The sequence below is a fragment of the Nansenia antarctica genome (assembly GCF_963989245.1).
Source record: "Nansenia antarctica genome assembly, chromosome: 3".
NCBI lineage: Eukaryota > Metazoa > Chordata > Actinopteri > Argentiniformes > Microstomatidae > Nansenia > Nansenia antarctica.
Window position 1 is genome coordinate 25,546,860 of NC_137688.1, and position 20,267 is coordinate 25,567,126.

The 20,267-nt window shown below is 47.7% G+C and overlaps 2 protein-coding genes across 2 annotated transcripts in view; one reads left to right on the forward strand and one right to left on the reverse strand.

Moving 5' to 3' along the window:
- The first annotated feature begins 1,487 nt into the window (after positions 1-1,487).
- Positions 1,488-13,484, forward strand: LOC308153445 (cysteine-rich and transmembrane domain-containing protein 1-like). The gene is made up of 3 exons (XM_080526597.1): positions 1,488-1,617; positions 8,324-8,670; positions 12,492-13,484. The coding sequence occupies exons 2-3, from the start codon at positions 8,343-8,345 to the stop codon at positions 12,593-12,595; spliced, it is 432 nt and encodes a 143-aa protein (XP_080382723.1). The 5' UTR covers positions 1,488-1,617; positions 8,324-8,342; the 3' UTR covers positions 12,596-13,484.
- A 2,598-nt stretch (positions 13,485-16,082) lies between these two features.
- Positions 16,083-20,267, reverse strand: part of LOC308153939 (teneurin-2-like) — a gene marked incomplete at both ends in the record, with an annotated part of 224,056 nt that continues 219,871 nt past the window's right edge. The window contains 5 exon segments of the mRNA XM_080527122.1: positions 16,083-16,820; positions 17,458-17,588; positions 18,036-18,303; positions 18,502-18,612; positions 19,337-19,747. Of these exon segments, the coding sequence (XP_080383248.1) occupies positions 16,083-16,820; positions 17,458-17,588; positions 18,036-18,303; positions 18,502-18,612; positions 19,337-19,747 (1,659 nt within the window).

Here is a 20,267-nt window from a genome sequence, read left to right on the forward strand (position 1 = left end):
TCATAAACCAAAGTCTAAGTGGATAAGATTAGAAAACCGTGACAGGATTCCTAGTGGCTCTGTGGTGTACATTCTGTGGTGTACACACATGTTGTTCATTGTCTGGGGCCAATACTAACTGGTACTGTTGTTACCCCCTGTTTCAGAGAGTCACATAATACTTAGGGTGTGGAGTAGGAGAAGGGTGACCTTTCCATCTAAAGGATAAAATCACAGGCTTTTTCTCCCCAATAAGCTTATGATCGATTACTCTTGTTAATAGGTTATTTGACCGTTTGTTAAGTGGGCTGTATGGCAATTAAGCTTATTGTCAGGATTTTGTCTTTTGTCAGGATTTTGATCTGTGGGTATTGTTCCTTATTTGACCCATGTCCTGTCCCCACCCTGGGGTCAAAGGCAGGATCACAGGTCGAGATTAAGCAATCTGAAGAAATCTAGTCACAGAATCTTGTGATCAGAATCTTGATGATTTATTGAAAGTCCAACCAATATTTTGCCAACAAGCGATCTTAGTTAGGGCTTCGATACAATCTGGATAGACACGTGGTTTTACAGTAATAAGTAAATACATTCGATGAAATCCATTGAACATCAACTGCTAGATGCATGAGTCACCCCCACCAACACTTCTTGGTGGTTGCCGACGACCTGCACTCGGCTCCGTGACCTCTCAGGTTGGCTGACTTCTTGGACTCTCTCTTTTCCCCCTGGGGTCGGCCGAAGACCATCACGACTGACAACGGTCCTCAACTGGTCTCTGCAGAGTTCACCTCCTACCTGGAGTGACAGGAAAATGACTTCCTACCTGGAGTGACAGGAAGGAAAATGACATGAATGGCCTGACAGCGTGAGAGTGACTGGAAAGGAAAGTATTTGGTGACGGTTGAGGCGTCTGACCCTGAACCCCTCAGCACAACCACCCTGCTGGAGGTTGCTGTTCTACTTCATTCATTTCTATTTTGATGGTCGTCCACTGTGTGCTTTAAAAAGGTCTTCTTCCTCTTCCTATATTTACTGTGTATATGAACTCTGTAGTGAGTTTTAACCTTTTATGAGTGTGTTCGTTCCTCTTTTTTTATAGGTAAAAAGACATTGAGAGTTTTCAGACTTTGTTCCAAACGATTTAATGGCATTGAATTAATAATAATAATAATAATAATAATAATAATAACAATAATAATTATTATTATTACTTGTATTTGTATAGCACTTTTCGTGCAAATGTTGCAGCTAATAATATATGTATTATAGACTTTTTCGCGCTCAATAAATTATCATTGTGCGTATTTCGTCACGTCTTTCTGTGATATCTATCATTTATTAACGAGTCAGGTGATATGGGGGGAAGGGTCATCGTTCCATTCATCTCTCTCATCGCTCTGCATTCTGATTAGTCCATGATAACCTCAGTAATTCACCGCAGCCAATCAGCGAGCAGCGCGGTTTGTACCATTCAGAACCTTTTTCCACCATCCGGATGACGTCACAATTACCACACAATAGATACGCACTGAGTTTCGAGACAAGGGTCGTTCAATGCGGTAAAAAGAAGAAGAAAAGAAATAAATCACTCCGAAGGGTTGCTTGGAAGAGGAGTTCGGCTCTGTTTCTAGCAAGGTAGGTGTGGACCTATAGTCTTTTTCTGATTATTGTGAAAATACACCATCATCATCAACAACTTACGGGTCTGGGGAAAATTGCAACTCGACACCGTTGCTCAGTGGGCTGTGGCCTGATGCAGGTGCTGCTTTTATTCCGTGCCTGTCTTATTATAGACCTCGCTGTGATCCGATATTGATGCATCGTTGCCGATGCCAAATGATATGTATTTAGGTCTATTTGTGTTGTTGCCAAAAGCGGAGAGAAACATTTCGGGATAACTGCTGCATTGTTGCTGGAAATTCTCACGGTTCTTATATTCCGCAAAAAAATCTATCGCGGCAAATGTGATTAGGCCACAGCTGTAGATCATTTTGCGGCAATAAAGAGAAATTAAACAGTCGCGTCGGAACCCTCTCTTATTATGTATGTCAGGTGTGATGATCAGATAATGCAGTGTTGTTTCTTTAGGGAATAGTAGTGGCCAAACTGTATTGGTAATGTTATTACACATGACGTAGCAAGAAAACAACATTGAGAGATGTAGGTACCAGAGATGTAAGGACCAGAGATGTAGGTACGAGAGATGTAGGGACCAGAGATGTAGGGACGAGAGATGTAGTACCAGAGATGTAGGGACCAGAGAAGTAGGGACCAGAGATGTAGGTACGAGAGATGTAGGTACCAGAGATGTAGGGACAAGAGATGTAGGGACCAGAGATGTAGGGACCAGAGATGTAGGGACCAGAGATGTAGGGACCAGAGATGTAGGGACCAGAGATGTAGGAACGAGAGATGTAGGGACCAGAGATGTAGGGACCAGAGATGTGGGGACGAGAGATGTAGGGACCAGAGATGTAGGTACCAGAGATGTAGGGACCAGAGATGTAGGGACCAGAGATGTAGGAACCAGAGATGTAGGGACCAGAGATGTAGGAACCAGAGATGTAGGGACCAGAGATGTAGGGACCAGAGATGTAGGGACCAGAGATGTAGGGACCAGAGATGTAGGGACGAGAGATGTAGGGACTAGAGATGTAGGAACCAGAGATGTAGGGACCAGAGATGTAGGGACCAGAGATGTAGGGACCAGAGATGTAGGGACGAGAGATGTAGGGACGAGAGATGTAGGGACCAGAGATGTAGGGACGAGAGATGTAGGGACTAGAGATGTAGGAACCAGAGATGTAGGGACCAGAGATGTAGGAACCAGAGATGTAGGAACGAGAGATGTAGGGACCAGAGATGTAGGGACCAGAGATGTAGGGACGTGAGATGTAGGGACGAGAGATGTAGGGACGAGAGATGTAGGGACCAGAGATGTAGGGACCAGAGATGTAGGGACCAGAGATGTAGGGACGTGAGATGTAGGGACGAGAGATGTAGGGACCAGAGATGTAGGGACCAGAGATGTAGGGACCAGAGATGTAGGGACCAGAGATGTAGGAAAGAGAGATGTAGGGACCAGAGATGTAGGAAAGAGAGATGTAGGAACGAGAGAGATGTGGGGACAATAACTCCACATTTCAACTGGGGAGGGAAGCCTGATGCAGGGTTAGCCAGGTGATAGGAACTGGACAGGTGTATTGTACCCAGAGCACTTTCAGAAGGATCAATAGGCCAAAATTCAACATTGTTCTCTATTGGGTGCATTGTGCTTGTTAATGAGGTCCATAGAGTAGTAGGCACTTAGCCAGGTAAGCAAGGCCTCAACCCAACTGTCATGGTAGGCTTACACAATGGGGTTTTAAGGTCGCTCCTATGTTAGCTAAGTAATACACTTAGCTAACATAGGCCTACTTTTTGAGCTGGTAGGCCTGCGGTTTTGGTTATTGATCAGCACGGCCACTACTAATACACTTTATTAACACTCGCATGATGGCAAGTGTGCAAGACCACATTGAGTCGTCTCACCAGTTCCCCAGTCACTGATGGAGTTAAGCAAGGGGTGTGTCTTCAGTATGACGTTCTCTGCTCTTCTTCATGACGCATTCTGCAATGACAACACTGGGATAAGCCTCCATTTACCAGCAAAGGACACAAGCGAGAACAAAAGTGTCCAAAGTCACTGCTCATGGCCTCCTGTTTGTAGACGGTTGTAGCTAACTAGCTGCTGGCTCACATACTGACCTTCAGCTCTGTACACCAGCCTGGCCTTACTGTGAGCAGAACAAAAGACTGAATACCCACCTGCTCCTGGACAGCCGTATGTGGAACCAACCAAAACCTGGACATTGTACCAGAAACATGCCCGAAAACTAAACCACTACCATCTGAACTGTCTAAGACAGCTTGTGAGGATCCAGGGGTAAGACATGCATGCTTGCATGTGAGGGCCGACCCTGGCCTACAGAAGCAAATCTTCTTTGGCGAACTGAAGTATGGGAAGCGATCACAGGGTGGGCAAAAGAAATGCTTCAAAAGCCCTATTCACACAGGACTAGCTTTATATGGTGACCTCTGGTCATTTGTAATAATTACATAGCTCGTCTGTGTTCTTAATCCCCCCCCATGTCTGTAAAAAATTCCACCGCAAAATACCTACCCTATTTCGCTGATTCTGTAGATCCTGGGATAATAGTAGTCCAGCGCGAATCAGCATGTCGGTAATTTGGGGTGAGTTCGTTTTTTCTCTGCCCCTTTTTTTTTTGCTGCGTGTTCGAGAACTAACCAATGAGATCCAACCAGCGCCTATTGCGCTTATTGTTCATGACGCGGATGCTACACAGAGCCATAACATCATATCAGACATCGGGGGAGATTTTATACATTTCGTGTGACGTCACCGCATAATACTAGTCCCGTGTGGATAGTGCTAAAGACACCCTGAAGACGTCCTTCAAGAGCTTCGTGATAGAGCTGAAGTCTTGCTGTCCCACCTAGCATCACCTTGTTGGGGATGGGGCAGCCATCTCAGAAGATGGTAGTTAGGGGTGGTAGTTAGAGATGGTAGTTAGAGATGGTAGTTAGAGATGGTAGTTAGGGGTGGTAGTTAGAGATGGTAGTTAGAGATGGTAGTTAGAGATGGTAGTTAGAGATGGTAGTTAGGGATGGTAGTTAGAGATGGTAGTTAGAGATGGTAGTTAGGGATGGGGCAGCCATCTCAGAAGATGGTAGTTAGGGGTGGTAGTTAGAGATGGTAGTTAGAGATGGTAGTTAGGGATGGTAGTTAGGGATGGTAGTTAGAGATGGTAGTTAGGGATGGTTGTTAGGGATGGGGGCAGCCATCTCAGAAGCCAAGAAGGTCAGCAAGGCCATGTTGAAGAGGCAGAGCAGCGCGAGGCAGAAACCAACAAGGCAACAAGGCCCTAACCCTCTGGGAGCTTCACTCCTCCCCTCCTGTCCTCCACAGAGGGAGCTCCTCCCCTCCTGTCCAGTGGACCTCAGAGGGTTCAGAGGCTCCGGGGTCAGACTGGCCTCATCAGCCACCTGAGTCTCACCGTACTCCTGACTCACCTTCATGAAAATGTGTTACGGTCTTCATCAACCCAGGATGGACCAACCTGCGTGTGTGTGTGTGTGTGTGTGTGTGTGTGTGACCGCGTGCGCTCATCATCTTGTGTGTGTGTGTGTGTGTGGTGCTTCTTAATGAGGTCCTTGGGGTATGCACTCCAGCCAGGTATGCAAGGCCTCAACCAACTGTCACATGAATTTAGGTAGGCTTGACACAATGGGGTTTTTATAGTTTTGCTCCTATCACAATGACTTTAGTACACTTGTTCAGCTGACCATAGGCCCACTTTTCCATTCAGTAGGCCTGCAGTTTTGGTTATCGATCAGCACTGCCACTGTGGTGTGTGGTGACTGGGTGTGTGGGTGTGTGGGTGTGTGGTGACTGTGTGCGGTGTGACTGTGTGACGTCTGTGTTGTGGAAACAGATTGTCAGTTAGGGGTCATTGCTTCCCCAGAGACAGATACTTTTTTCCCCCCATCAATGACAAAAGAACAACTCACTAACAACAGGCCTCTGACGGGACTCAAATGACACAGATACTGTGACACACACAGTTCCAGATATGAGCTGAGACTAAAGACTGGGACTTATATTTATATCAAATACATACATGGACCAGAGGTTGGGTAACTTTGCTGCTGCGTGTCACTCAGAGAGATTCTCAGTCCCAACAGTGCCGCAGGATCGACATAAAACTTTAGACACGACGGAATCACACCTCCGCTCTTCACACAGAGAGGTGACACCACAACCTAACGGTAGCAAAGTAGTGCGAAAGATCTGGTTGTGTGAGAAGGGGTTGTTTTTACGCTCAACAAAGTTCTAGTCAGGACAGAATCTACAGAGACACTCTTCCGTTCCGTATGGTCCCAGAGGGTAACCATGGCGACGCGGGGCCCGCGCCATCTGTCTCTAGGTAAGAGAGCCGGCTCAGGTGAAGCGTTCAGTCATCGGTTCATAGTGGCTGGCAGGCAGACGCGACTCGCGGCTTAGCTGATAAATATAAAGGAACGTGTTGTGAGTGGATGTGCCAAAATACACACACACACGCACACACAATCACTGGTTATTCTTTTGAGTGTCATGTGGTCTTGCCCCTTATAGCTTACGGTATGGGATGGAACTGACAGCTTTCTGTATCATGAACGGCACAGTTCAAGTTTTAAAAAAATGCATCCCTCTTTCCTGCCCTCCTTCATGCCCTTATCCGTCTAGAACGTTTAGAGAAAGGGTGAACGCATTCCCCTTTTATTCCCTCCCGGGGTCATAAGTAATTAGGGTATTTAATATAACACAAAATGTAGCGGTGAAAGCGAGCGTTTTTTCCACGACAGATGGATTCCTGGTGGAGCGGGAGGGTGATATTAAGACGGACTAAGTTGCAAACTTGTCTGCGAGTCGAAAAGATGGAGAAAGACAGGCTCCCTTTAGCCTGCTTCAGACAGAGGCCTGATTGTGGAGGGTGAGGTGGGGAGGCAGGAGTTGGCACGGTGTTGTAGATGGTTTACTGTACACAGAGGGAGGGAGGGAGGAGAGGGAGAACGGGGGAGAGACAGAAAACCCTTTGACAACACAAAGTACCCTACTTTCCCCTGGTGTGTGTTGCGGCATTCACATGCCATTCACATCAATATGAAGTATATGAAATATGATGTACAAATATGAAATATCATATACAAATGTTAAATAAACATATGAAATAAAAATCAAGCCAGGGAGGGACCTGCCTGGTTAAAGGCATTGTATTTCCTGAGAAACTGCCTGGATGTGTGGAGTGTGCGAGCCTAAAGTGTAGACTGTCGATGGTTGTGGTTCGGCTTGCCTCTGTGATGATGATGTTGATGTTGATGGTGCAGTGAATCCCAGCGTAAACTCACCTCTGCTCTCTCCCTCTGGTGTTCTCTTGTTGTTTACTCACCCCCCCCCCCCCCCTCCTGTAGCCTCCCCCTGCCCTATGTAAGAGAGGGAGGGAGAGAGAGAGGGAGAGTTTGAGGTCATGTTCTCACATGAAAGTCTGAATCAGGACCAGGAGCAAGTGGATGAGTTTGCAACATTGTTGCATAAATTATTTCTCTGATTTGCGTTCTCACAGCCCTTGATGTAAACGAAGTAACATACGCAATCGAAGCAACAGACGTGGTAGTTGATTGGTCAGAAAAATAGAAAATTGCCCGTTCGTCCCGCTCTTATCCAAATCAACACGCATGCGCTGTTGTTTTCCTATGGACAGCCTCGATGCGTCGTTTCTAACCGGAGCGAAACCGCCCTTTTCAAGCGGAGCATCCGTCGGTTGTTTGCTCCGGGAGCGACTTCGAAAGCGAATTTTATCCTAAACTCCGATTCCAAGCGAAGCAAATGTTCTAGTGAGAACACACCCTGAGTCTCAACACCACCTTTATTGTACACTGAAGGAATGTTAGAAGAGATGCGATGGAGCACCCCTGTGACAGATAGATAGATACTAGATAGATCAAACAACAATAAACCAAAGCAATTCAACAACAAAGTACAACCCTACACTGCATGACTCCAGTGCTTGGGAATGCAGGGGGAGAGAGAGAGACACACAGAGAGAGAGAGAGAGAGAGAGAGGTGCTCTGTGTTATGTTACCGTGTAAATAATTTACTGAGGGATGATGCTGTTTAGTCTGTGGCTGCCTCTCGTCTGGGTGTTGTGTTGTGATGGGGTCCGTCGTGTGCTGCCTGCAGCCCATACAGTCAGCCACAGTTGTGTGTGTGTGTGTGTGTGTGTGTGTGTCATCCATTCTGCTAATGACACTTCCAAAACCAAACCAAACCATACAGTGTTCCTATAGTATTCCTCCATTGTCTTGTGCAGGGCCTTCTCCAGTATTTACAGAACTAGAATTCCACACACACACACACACACACACACACTAACGGAGAAGACCATAGATCTCAATATAGGGTCATTGTGGTGAAACCCACGTCCCACTGTCCTACGTCTGACCACAAAACCACATCCTTCAGAACCGCATCATAGCTCTACGAAACCTTCCGGATGCTTCTGTCTGCTTCCATGACAACAGCGTCTCACAAGGTGCTTCTGTTAGAACACCATTAGCTGGGACCCCTGGGGAAATCACTGGTTCAGCTGACGCCAGGGACCGATTCCGGGAGCAGACACACGCACACACACACACACACACACACAAGAGCTTTAATATTATCTCAACTTCCGTGTTGACTTTTGCAACAATGGCCTACTTATTTCTCCCCTCCTCTCTCTCCTTCTCTCTCTCTCTCTAGGTGATCCTGAGGTCTGCAGATGAATTTTGAGCAGCCCCCTCCGTACCCGGGCCCCGGGCCCAACCCCCAGGGCTTCCCCGCTCAGGGCTACCCAGGTCAGGGCTACCCAGGTCAGGGCTTCCCAGCTCAGGGCTACCCAGCCCAGGGCTTCCCCCCTCAGGGCTACCCCAACATGGAGCAGCCCAACCCAGCCTACCCCAACTACCCGGCCGGCCCCATGGGGCCGGGGGGGCCCTACCCTGGCCCCGAGGGGCCGCCCTACCAGGGCTACCCAGGACAGCCGCAGATGGGTTGGCAGGGGGGGCCGCCCCCGGGACCGATGTACGGCGAGGCTCCTAAAAACACAGGTGGGTTTTCGACACTGGGGGGTGTGACACGAGGCGAGGCACGATTTGTTTCAAACTCAACAAGGTTATGGTTAGGGTTTGGGGGTTAGGAGGTTAGGGTTAAGGGTTAGGGGGTTATGGTTAAGGGTTAGGGGGTTAGGGTTAGGGGGTTATGGTTAGGGGGGTAGGGGGTTAGGGTTAACGGTTAGGGTTATGGGGTGAATCCCAATTCACCACTCCGGCTCCCTTTTCACCCCTACGGCTCCATTTTGCGCGTTCACGTGTAGCCGTAGTGGCGTCCCAATTCATTACTCATTTAGGGTTAGGAGGAGGGTTAGGGTTTTCCATGGCTCCATTTGGAGAAAATCTTGACCCTCGTTCGATTCGGAGCCATGAGAGCCTTCCGGCATGCATTGCGAATCATCTACAGAAATGTTCTTTTCGCTCTCGTAATACGGAAGCGAGCCTGAAATGTCATTTACTTTTTCTGGAATTACTTGTAATTAAAGACTTGAAAAATTATGATAACCATCGTATTATCTTAGTTTAATGTCATTTCAATGCATTATAGACCTTTTCTTTACAGCAAGCATAACAAAAAAAGATCGCTATTATGCCGATATTGTGCCTATGCAGGAGCGCCCCATGGAAGCGTCAAGCACAGCCTTCCCATAAGGAGCGCGATTCACATCGAGATGTTCATTCCTGTTTAGAAATAAAAGATTACCTGTGGCGTTTGACAGCGGATGATGATAGTGATAGACATATTTAATGTGAAGTTATCTATCTAACGTTAGGCTGATGTGTGCATGATAGACGCGCATGACCTATTTCCATGTTTTATTTACAGCTATGGCACGTATTAAACCAAAACAACCCGCAATCCTATCCGAGCAGTTGTTATTATGTAATATTGTTGATGGGTTATATAATTTAATGTTATTTCAATGCATTATAGACCTTTTCTTTATAACAAGCATAACAAAAGAAATCGCTTTTATGTCGAGGTGCTGTGCCTATGCTTAACATAGAAAGTTCCACAGTCCAGCGCGCTCAGGACAGCGGCCAGGACACCGGAGCCAGCAGGACAGACCGGAGCACTCATATCTGCGCGTTTGTCACAGGCTGACAGTCACCGTGTTCCGCTGCCCCGACGTCAGTCCCATGGAAGTGTCAAGCACAGCGCGATTTCCATTTCAGAGATGTACAATCATGTTTATTTAGAAATAAATTATTACCTGTGGTGTTTGACAGCATGATAGGTGCGAATTTCCCCCCCTTGGTGGTATATGATGCTATAGTTGTTATTATACCAAAACAACCGGCAATCTAATCCGAGCAGTTGTTATTATGTACTATTATATGTATTAGTACTATATATGTGCAATTTTTGATGGAGGGCAGTGAGCGGGAGACTCATCAAGAACATGTAGTTAACTAATGCAGTGGACAGCGGCTGTTTCTCAAGCGTTCCTGTCACATCGGATTTCGTAACGTCATACAATTAAATCTGTAAGTCATGCATTTTTCCATGTTTCCCTTTGATGGCATATGACGCGGTAAATGTAACTAAAGTTCAGCCTCGAAGTTGTTGCACTGTTGTCCTAAATCAGTGCAGACTGGCAGGGTAGGAGCACAGGTTTCATACAGGTTAGAGCTTATTCTGTCATGGTCTGATAATGAAGCATTGTTCTTTTTTATTTGATGACTTGTTTGATCGATTGATAGCGTTCAAGTTCATTCAAGTTGAACGCTATCTGATGAATGCTCCGCTTGAATGGGCGGTTTCCGTTAGGGGGTTAGGGTTAGGGTTAAGGGTTATGGTTAGGGTTAAGGGTTAGGGGGTTTGTATACGATTACGGTCAGTCTTAGGTCTTGGCTTAGTCAGCGGACCGCTGGTCAGAAAGGAGCTTCTAGCCTCGCCCGGCCTGGACGCTGGTGGCGGTGGGAGTGAGCCTAAGAAGGAGCAGAGCTGTTTACAGCAGGGGGGGGGGGGGCGGCCAGCTGGACCACCTAGCCTGCTAGCCTGCTAGCCTGCATCTGAGAGCAACGACAACACAGCACAAAGAAATGACACGAGGGGAGAAAAAAACAAAAGGTGTAGGAGTATATGCAAACCGGACATGCAAAGAAAGCGGGCGAGGCAGAGAAACGTGCAGTTGATCCAGCCACATACAAAGGCTTGAGTCATTGCTTCTAACCAGGGGGGGGTAGGGTGACTAGGCTATTCAAAGGAGGATCTTTCTTTTGGAGTTTTTGTCAAGGTGTTTCAACAAGGTGTTTCCTTGGCGGTGTCATTTGGACAATGGCCCATTCTACCACCCAGAGCCTTAATGATTAACCTGCCTGGTGATTATGGCCCTTGATACCGCACACCTGACTCACCTCCACCTAACCCCCTCCCTCCACCTGACTCACCTCCACCTGACCCCCTCCTCCACCTCTCCCTCCACCTGACTCCCTCCCTCCACCTCCACCTCTCCCTCTCTCCACCTAACCCCCTCCCTCCACCTGACCCCCTCCGTCCACCTCTCCCTCCACCTCTCCCTCCACCTCTCCCTCTCTCCACCTCTCCCTCCCTCCACCTGACTCCCTCCCTGCCTTTGTCCCGAGTGTGAGAGTCTGTTTATCCACCTCTCCCTCCCTCCACCTCTCCCTCCACCTAATCCCCTCCCTCCCTCCCTCCCTTCACCTGACTCCCTCCCTCCACCTGACTCCCTCCACCTGACTCCCTCCACCTCTCCCACCACCTGACTCCCTCCCTCCACCTCTCCCTCCACTTGACTCCCTCCCTCCACCTCTCCCACCACCTGACTCCCTCCCTCCACCTCTCCCACCACCTGACTCCCTCCCTCCACCTCTCCCACCACCTGACTCCCTCCCTCCACCTCTCCCTCCACCTCTCCCTCTCTCCACCTCTCCCACCACCTGACTCCCTCCCTCCACCTCTCCCTCCACCTCTCCCTCTCTCCACCTCTCCCACCACCTGACTCCCTCCCTCCACCTCTCCCACCACCTGACTCCCTCCCTCCACCTCTCCCTCCCTCCACCTCTCCCTCTCCCACCACCTGACTCCCTCCCTCCACCTGACTCCCTCCCTGCTTTTGTCCCGAGTGTGAGAGTCTGTTTTCACATGATGGATGTTGTTTGAATTACAAACATAGAGATTAAATGTAAATGTTCTCTGTTTGTGCGTGCGTGCGTACGTGCGTAGGCGCATGTGATTGGTATAGGACTGGTTGGTAGATAGCTGGGAATGGGCGCTGCTGCTGTGACTTTCTCTAGCTCCATGATGCCTCAAGCAACTTTCTTATGTAACCCAGCAGTAATTGCATCTGTGCTGAAGGCTGCCATGGCAATACCGCGGCAATGGACACAATGTCAACGATGACGATAATGAGAGGGAAACGGTCGCTCGCTTCTTATTCCTCCCTGGCGGAGACGCCATTAAAATGAAACACTTCATAAAGCACAAGTCTTGTTAACCCTTTGGTATTTGACAGAATAATAGTTTTAAGTAGGCTAATGACTAATGGTGATTTATCCTCTTCCCTCTCGCTGTCTCTCTCTCTCTCTCTCTCTCTCTCTCACTCTGTCTCTCTCTCTCTCTCACTCTGTGTCTCTCTCTGTGTCTCTCTCTCTGTCTCACTCTGTGTCTCTCTCTCTCTGTGTCTCTCTCTCTCTCTCACTCTGTGTCTCTCTCTCTGTCTCTCTCTGTGTCTCTCTCTCTCTCACTCTGTGTCTCTCTGTCTCTCTATCTCTCACTCTGTGTCTCTCTGTCTCTCTCACTCTGTGTCTCTCTGTCTCTCTCTCTCTCCCCCCCACCCCATCCTCCTCTCTAGTGTACGTGGTGGAGGAGAGGAGGAGAGATGACACAGGAGACACATGTCTGACAGCCTGCTGGACGGCCCTCTGCTGCTGCTGTCTCTGGGACATGCTCACATAACATCCTCCCCCCTGACCCCCCCGACCACCCCTCCCACCCCCCCAGACCTTTAACCCTTTCCCTCTTATGTCTGCCTGCCCCAGCCCCCCCCCCCCGCTCAACTCTCTGCCTTAACCCTTGCACTCCCTATGTCCGTCCGTAATCATTAACCCGGAAGCCCTGCAGTATTCCCCTCTCCCCCCCCCCCCTCAACCCCATTTACATTCAACACAGCTCTGACTCTCCACTGGGGGGCGCTCTGTAGCAGCTTGTGTCTTGAGCCTCGAAGCATCCTTGAAATCTCAGGCTCTGTACTGTAGATATGTAACCTTATAAACACACACATGCATACATACATACACACACACACACACACACAGATCTCAGGCCCATCTCTAATGTAGATCTAACCCATCCTCGGCACTTTAATATTGATTACCTCTGCAAGGTACCTCTCCTGCCTCCCCCCTCCCCCATCCCCCCCCCCCCCCATGGCTCATTCCAAACCCCCCAGTCCAGTCTAGACCCTCCGCCCAAACCCGCCACGGCTACCAAGACCACTGGACCCCCGTACGCTACAGGGTCCCCCACCATACGAAAGCCGATGCTTGAAAACCGTCTCCGTTCTGTTTGCACAACAGCCGTGGTCGCTGATGTCCGTCTTAAAAAAACGAAATCCTTACGACCAATAAAATTGAATGCATTTTTAAAGATGACAATGACGATTTATGTTTGATTCAATGTGTACTTTCAATGCCTGCAATGTTTTTTTCCATTCCGATCCTGAATAAGTATGAATAAGTATGATTTAAAATAAGATATTCTTTTTAATACTCAGCGTTCCTTGAAAGTAAACAAACAAAAAAAGATATAAAAAAAAAACGTAAAATGTGAAGAAAATACTGAAGTACCGATGAAACCAAATGACTTGTTTAGATGCCTTTGCTTGACATGAGAATCTGCATTAAGAATAAAATAATATTCCCTGTCGTCAGTGTCTGCTGTGTGATGTCATTCTTACTCTACAGTGGTGTGTGTGTCTTTCTGCTATGATGTCATTCTTACTCTACAGTGGTGTGTGTGTGTGTGTCTTTCTGCTATGATGTCGTATCAATGGATAGCAGCACGTGTGTGTTTGTTCAGTAGGCTGTATAGGGTGTGTGTGTGTGTGTGCGCGTGTGTTAGTAAGTGAAGTCCAGGCCAGATCTATGTGTCTATTTATAAACCTAATTAGGAGTGACCTGGCCTGGTTTGTTACCATGGCCTATGGAATACAGCCTGAACTGACCTACTATCAACCTTACCACCATGTAGAAGACAGGTTAGTTTGCAGTATATCTTTGGAGTAAGGGATCTGTGATGAGCTATGGAATAAATATACCGGTGTCACACTCAACGGTCACTTCACTGGTTCTATTATTGGGACAACCCAGAACTGAACGTCACAAAACCATCCCTCCATAAATGGTGTAGAATGATTAACGTGGAAATGAATGATTCACTTTCAGTCATATTGTGTCGCCAAAGGAGACACCAGCTGATTCCTAGATGTGTCATGCTAGCATTCTGATGATTGCAACATCAGAATCAGCGTGTGTGTGCGTGTGTAAAAGTACCTCTAGATCCGATTTCCCTCTTAATAGTCAGGATTTCCCTCTGTACCTATTGACTGAATAAAGACAATGTAGGCAGGCGCGCGTGCGTGTGCACACACACACACACACACACACACCCACACACACACCCACACCCACACCCACACCCACACACACACACACACACACACACAGGAATGAGGAGACGAAAATCAAAGTAGACGCCAATGAAGTAAACAATTACTTTTTATTGATAAGGTTCTCAGAAGAGTCTCGTTTGAGTGAGCGTATAAGAATCGTCCTTCGTTAATACTGATTTGGTACATTATGACATCCATCACGAGTCTCTTCACAGTGAAAGGGATCCATTTCTACGGCGTTAAGGATCTAGAACAGCAATATCTCTGCATTAAAACGAAAACAAACAGTCAAAAACAACAAACTGGGGATCGATATTGTAGATATGGGATATTAGAGTGTCACACAACTCTAAAGTAGTAATACCAGCTAAAGATTTGCACATTACAAGCCACTTCCTCATAGAAATATAAAACTTGATATTCTCAACAATACTCTACTGTGCTGCATAAAGGTAGGCCTATACACTGTACATCGAGATATATTTCGAAAAACAGATTTCACAGTTTTAAAGACTTTATTTAAAGTATAAACCGTTTTTAAAACACTTTATTACATACATTATTCTGTTTTAGTGTGACTATTATTTGCTCATACAGCAAAACTTAATACAAAAAACATAATTAACATTTCTTATATATTTTACAAAAGAAAATAAACTCATCGCAGCTAATGCTCATCTTCTTTGATAAAAGTGGTGACTCCTTCATGATTGTCATATATTACTAAGAATAATAAATAAATAATAATAAAAATAAAAAAAAAGAACAAAGTAAAATAAATAGCTCTTGATACTAGTTGTGAATGTATTGTGGACTCTGTGTACTGTAGGGTGTTTCTGATCTTTCTGTACAGAAGTGCTGTGGGTGAAAGTCTCACGATTTCTACTGCGACTGACATACAAAACTACTGCATCTACAGTATACACAACACCCTGAAATGTTGTGTAGTCTGACACATATGTAGTAGTAGTATGACTCTCCTCATTTCAAAACAAAACAACAGGTTGTGTGATATTATTCTCTGCAAATATAACCATCATTTCATTTCTTTTTTAATAGCTTTTTTTGTTCGTAGTTTGAACTCTCTTACTGTTCAGAGGCATGTCCGTAGTTGGAGTCTTGGTTGGTAGGACGGTACTGTGGTGGAGAATGGGAGGCCTGAGACAGTGAGATGACTCATTGTTTTACAGCGCTTTATGTCGCTTCGCTGAGGTGCTTGTCGCCGTCGGTGATGTTCTTCTTTGATGCGTTTGGTTGGCTGGACTCTGTGGTGGCTCTGCCTCCCTATTAGTCCCTTTGCCGACAGTTCCTATGAGAGGCAGAGCACCTCAGCAGAGCACCCAGTACAACACAGCTCCCCCATCTGGTCAGTAGCTGTCATTGCTGCCCTCATGGTGACCCAAAAAATATGGGTGAAAATATCAATATCTTTTTTAAAAAGGGGAATCTTCTTATTAATTAAGCATTTTTCCATTTTTCAAAGTTAATCAGTGCTTTCTCATTTCTCCAAAGTCTGGTTTTTCAAAAAAGCAACGTTTGACTAAACCTTAGATCCTTTTGCCTGTGGCAGTAAAAGTAACAATAATATTATTTTCGGATAAGTTCTTCTTTCCAAAAGTCCCTGCAGCGTTCGGTGGGGAACCCCGTTTGTTGGTTTATTCTCCTCGGGATTGGAGAGTGGGGGTGGGGTGAGGAGGGAGAGAGGGAGGGAGGGAGGAGGGCAGGGACTAGGCAGAGAAAATGAATGAGGGATAGTTCAGTTCAGATAGGCTGTTACCTCTTGCCCATCTCGTTCTGTCTCAGGAACTGGATATTGGTGCTGCTGTCAGCCAGTTCTGGGTACTGCTCCACGGGTAGAACATAGTACCCATCGTACCCCTGCACCCGGCCCGCTGTTAGCAGCTGCTGCCTCTCCCCGTCCGTCCACAGCCGGCTCCCCTCCCTCCCGTCCCTCACCCTCTGCTGCTCCCTTAGCCACGCCCCCGCCAGAGCTCTCTGCCTGGCTAGCTCCAACAGCCTCACCCTCTCCTCGTCCACCACGTCCAGCGCTAGCCCGTAGCGCAGGCTAAGCACCAGGGACGGCACGGCGAACTCCACCGTGGCCCCTCTCCTCGACCGGCCGCTCACCGTCACGTTGATCCCGCTCTCCAGCGCCTTGCGTCCATTGGTGAGCCCCAGGGCGAGCAGGTCGCCGTCGGCCGAGCCCACTTTCACGAAAAAGTGGCAGTCTCGTCCGTCCTGGGTGTAGTGAGTGCCGTCCAGATAGAGGGCGCCGTTGAGCACCAGGGCGATTTTGCGGCTGTCGTCGCTGGCCATGGTGGAGACGCCGGACGCCACGCGGCCCTCCGTCAGCGCCAGCATCACCCCGCGGCCGATGATGGGCGTACTGGTGCCGAACCAGTGGCCCGGCTTGTCTCTGCGGGCGCGGCGCTCCTTGTTGAGCAGGCGGCCCTCCAGGGCCATGAAGGCCATGTTGTGGCGTTCCGCTGCCTGCTGCACCCCTGTGATCAGCTACAGGACGGGGGGGGGTGGGGGGCAGGCAGGGGGGATTGGGGTGGGGGGAGGGGAGTGATTAGTGATAATAATGCATTTTATTTGTATTGCACTTCATTCAAAAGAATCTCAGAGTGCTAGAGAGATAAAAAAAAAAAAACATAATTCCTAATAATATAAAAGCCTAATACATAATAAGTTAAAAACATAGTAAAAAAAAAACACACAAAATAAATCACAAGAATGAACACAGGTTCAACAGTCAAAGGCCTTTTGGAATAAAAAGGTTTTTAGGCCCTGTCTTAAAAGAGTCCAGGCTCTGTACTGCCCTTATCTGGCTAGGTAAGGAGTCACAGTTTAACATGAAGGATTCCAGATGTTGATAATGAACGAGTAACTTAAACTATCAATGTTTTTATGTGTTACCGTTTTTCCACTGAAGGTTCATATTTGAAATTCTAATCGTCAACCAACTCAGAGAAGGACTAATTATTGAATGATTCTAGGGCGTTAACCCTGTGTGTAATTGCTGGATTATGTACAGTAGCTGTGTAGCTGTCTTTATTATTATGATTTGCATGTTAAAACAAACAAACAAAAAAGTGGATACAAGCAGTGCTCGGGCGCAGTTCCCGGGGTTGCCGTAGTAACATACCTGTCCGTTCTCGCAGTCCTGGCTGGCCTGCAGCTCGTAGGGCGGTTCTACGAAGTAGAGGGAGTGTCTGGGGAACCCTGGGATGATGTTGCTGAGCTGGAACCCAAACATCACCAGCCAGCTCTTCACATCTACGGAGGAGCAGGCAGGAGAACACAGACACAAGCTTCAGTTTACAGCAGCTCACGCTCTATCTCGTGAGCTTAGAATGATAAGGTTCTATCTCCGTTTAGGGTAGTTCAGAGATATTGAGCGTCAATGTTTTTACATTCCATTATGTTTTGTGAGATGGAACCTTTGTATTTTATGAATTACTAACTCAGAAATGTCAATATTTAAAAAATAACTCCACACAGGCAACACTTAATGGATCAGATTATGTAAAAAACTCAATTTTGACAAAAAGAACCTTATAATTCTAACGTCACGATCTTCAAAACACCACGACACAACGTCAATAAATCCACGCACGATGAAGAACCACATCATTCCAACAAAACATAATGTAGCTTGAAATACATTTTGATGAATAAATGCTAATAACAAATAATAATAATAATAACTCCAATCCTCTCTACCTGTGACGTAGTTCTTGATGTCCAGCATGTCGCTGAGAGGGTTGTTGTTCTTGAACATGTAGAGGTTAAAGGGCGCCGGGTCTTTGCCTATCTTGGGCCAGACGGCGTAGTCGGGCGAGGTCCAGCGGCCGGCCAGCACGTCGTAGTCCCGCTGGGTGAAGTGGACCAGCTTGGTGAGGGTGTCGTACAGACCACCATGGAAGCCCACCACCAGCTGGAACTCTGGATTAGAGTCCAGGTACACCTCCCCGTAGGCTGTGTACTGCACCTGGGGGGCACAATGACGGATGGATGGACGGATGGATGGATGGATGGATGGATGGATGGATGGATGGACGGACGGATGGACGGATGGATGGAGGAGTGTTTGATTAGATTAGATTCATTAGGATCCACATTAGCTGATGCTACTCTTCCTGGGGTCCACACAAAACATACAGTGTCAGTAATCCAGGTCTGTCCTTACCTGTTTGATCATCTGTCCGTTGCTGCTGAACACGGCCAGTGGCGTGCCGGTGTTGTCTGAAGCGATGTAGTACTCCTCCCCGCTGCTCACCTCCATGGCAAACAGATGACCCTGAGACAACCAGGAGAACACTTACATTACAAACAGATGACCCTGAGACAACCAGGAGAACACTTACATTACAAACAGATGACCCTGAGACAACCAGGAGAACACTTACATTACATTTGAACCAGCAGATGCTTACAATTTAGAGGGGACAGTCTCCCTGGAGTAACTTAGGGTTAGACAGTCTCCCTGGAGTAACTTAGGGTTAGACAGTCTCCCTGCAGTAACTTAGGGTTAGACAGTCTCCCTGGAGTAACTTAGGGTTAGACAGTCTCCCTGGAGTAACTTAGGGTTAGACAGTCTCCCTGGAGTAATTTAGGGTTAGACAGTCTCCCTGGAGTAACATAGGGTTAGACAGTCTCCCTGGAGTAACTTAGGGTTAGACAGTCTCCCTGGAGTAATTTAGGGTTAGACAGTCTCCCTGGAGTAACTTAGGGCTAAGTGCCTTTACTCAAGGGGCACACTAGTGGTGGTGTTCCCAGGTGGGGATATGAACTCATGTCCTTCTGAACACCGGTACCAACTCGCTAGCCTCTAAGCCATAAACCGCTTCTTCAGACGACCGGTGACGTCGAGGCGGAGACTCGACTTGACTAGAAATACTCCAAAAAACCCCTCCTCATCATGCAAGCTGAACCAGTTGGTGCTGCACCTCTCTTATTAAGCAGCCTTTGACGATCGTGGCGATCATCGCCGCCACGCGACCATCACCCCGCCAGCCCCTTACCTGCAGGTCGTAGTACAGCGACGCTATGTCGGAGCTGGAGTGGTTGAATATGTGCGTGACCCTCGCCGGGTGGTTGAGGTCGGCGTAGAAGAACTGCAGGTGCTGGCCCAGGCTGGTCCTGGTCGACACCCTCCGGCCCAGCCCGTCGTAGCGATACTGGACGCTCCAGCCCCCGGGTAGACGGCTGTAGGCCCGGAGCAGCTGGCCCTTGGAGTTGTAGTCGAACACGTCGGACCCCCGCTGGCTCAGGAAGCCGTCCTCGTCCAGGCGGTACTGCACGTCCCCCAGGCGCGTGAGGCGGTCGCGCAGGTCGTAGCGCAGCGGCATGAGGCGGGCGCTGTTCCCGGGGTTGAGGAGGTGGAGGTTGCCGTTGAGGTCGTAGCTGTAGCGCCAGGTGGACCAGTCGTTCACCTGGGAGGACGGAGGAACGTCGTCGTTAGCGAAGATAATAACAATAATAGGAGTGACACGATAAAAACATCAGTCGTAACATCGTCATAAGCGTAGAGATAGGATGAGTAGAAAGGGCATGGCTGCTTAATTCGACATCCCACGGTGGGTGTGTTGGACCCTGCAGCTGTCGTTGAGGTACTCGCTGAGTCGTCCGTGGTCTGAGGTTGTCCGTGTCCGTTCTACTCATTCTGATTCTATGCTAATAGCGATCGTAATAGCTGTCGCCTAATAACACTTAACACTTAATCAGCCATGAGGGGTCATTTGTCCCCTGTGAGTAAAAAAAAGTGTTATATCTTTGCACTCGATCAAATTCCAGGACCCTCCTTTCATGACTTTTCATAGATATGTGCGTTCTACCACCCAGCATCCTTACATTTTCAAAATCACATCAGGATAATCTAATATAAAGCTATTTAGCAGTTTTTCCTGTGTAAAAAGCAGGCTAATTTACAAGCGGCCAACTCGTGGTCGTTGT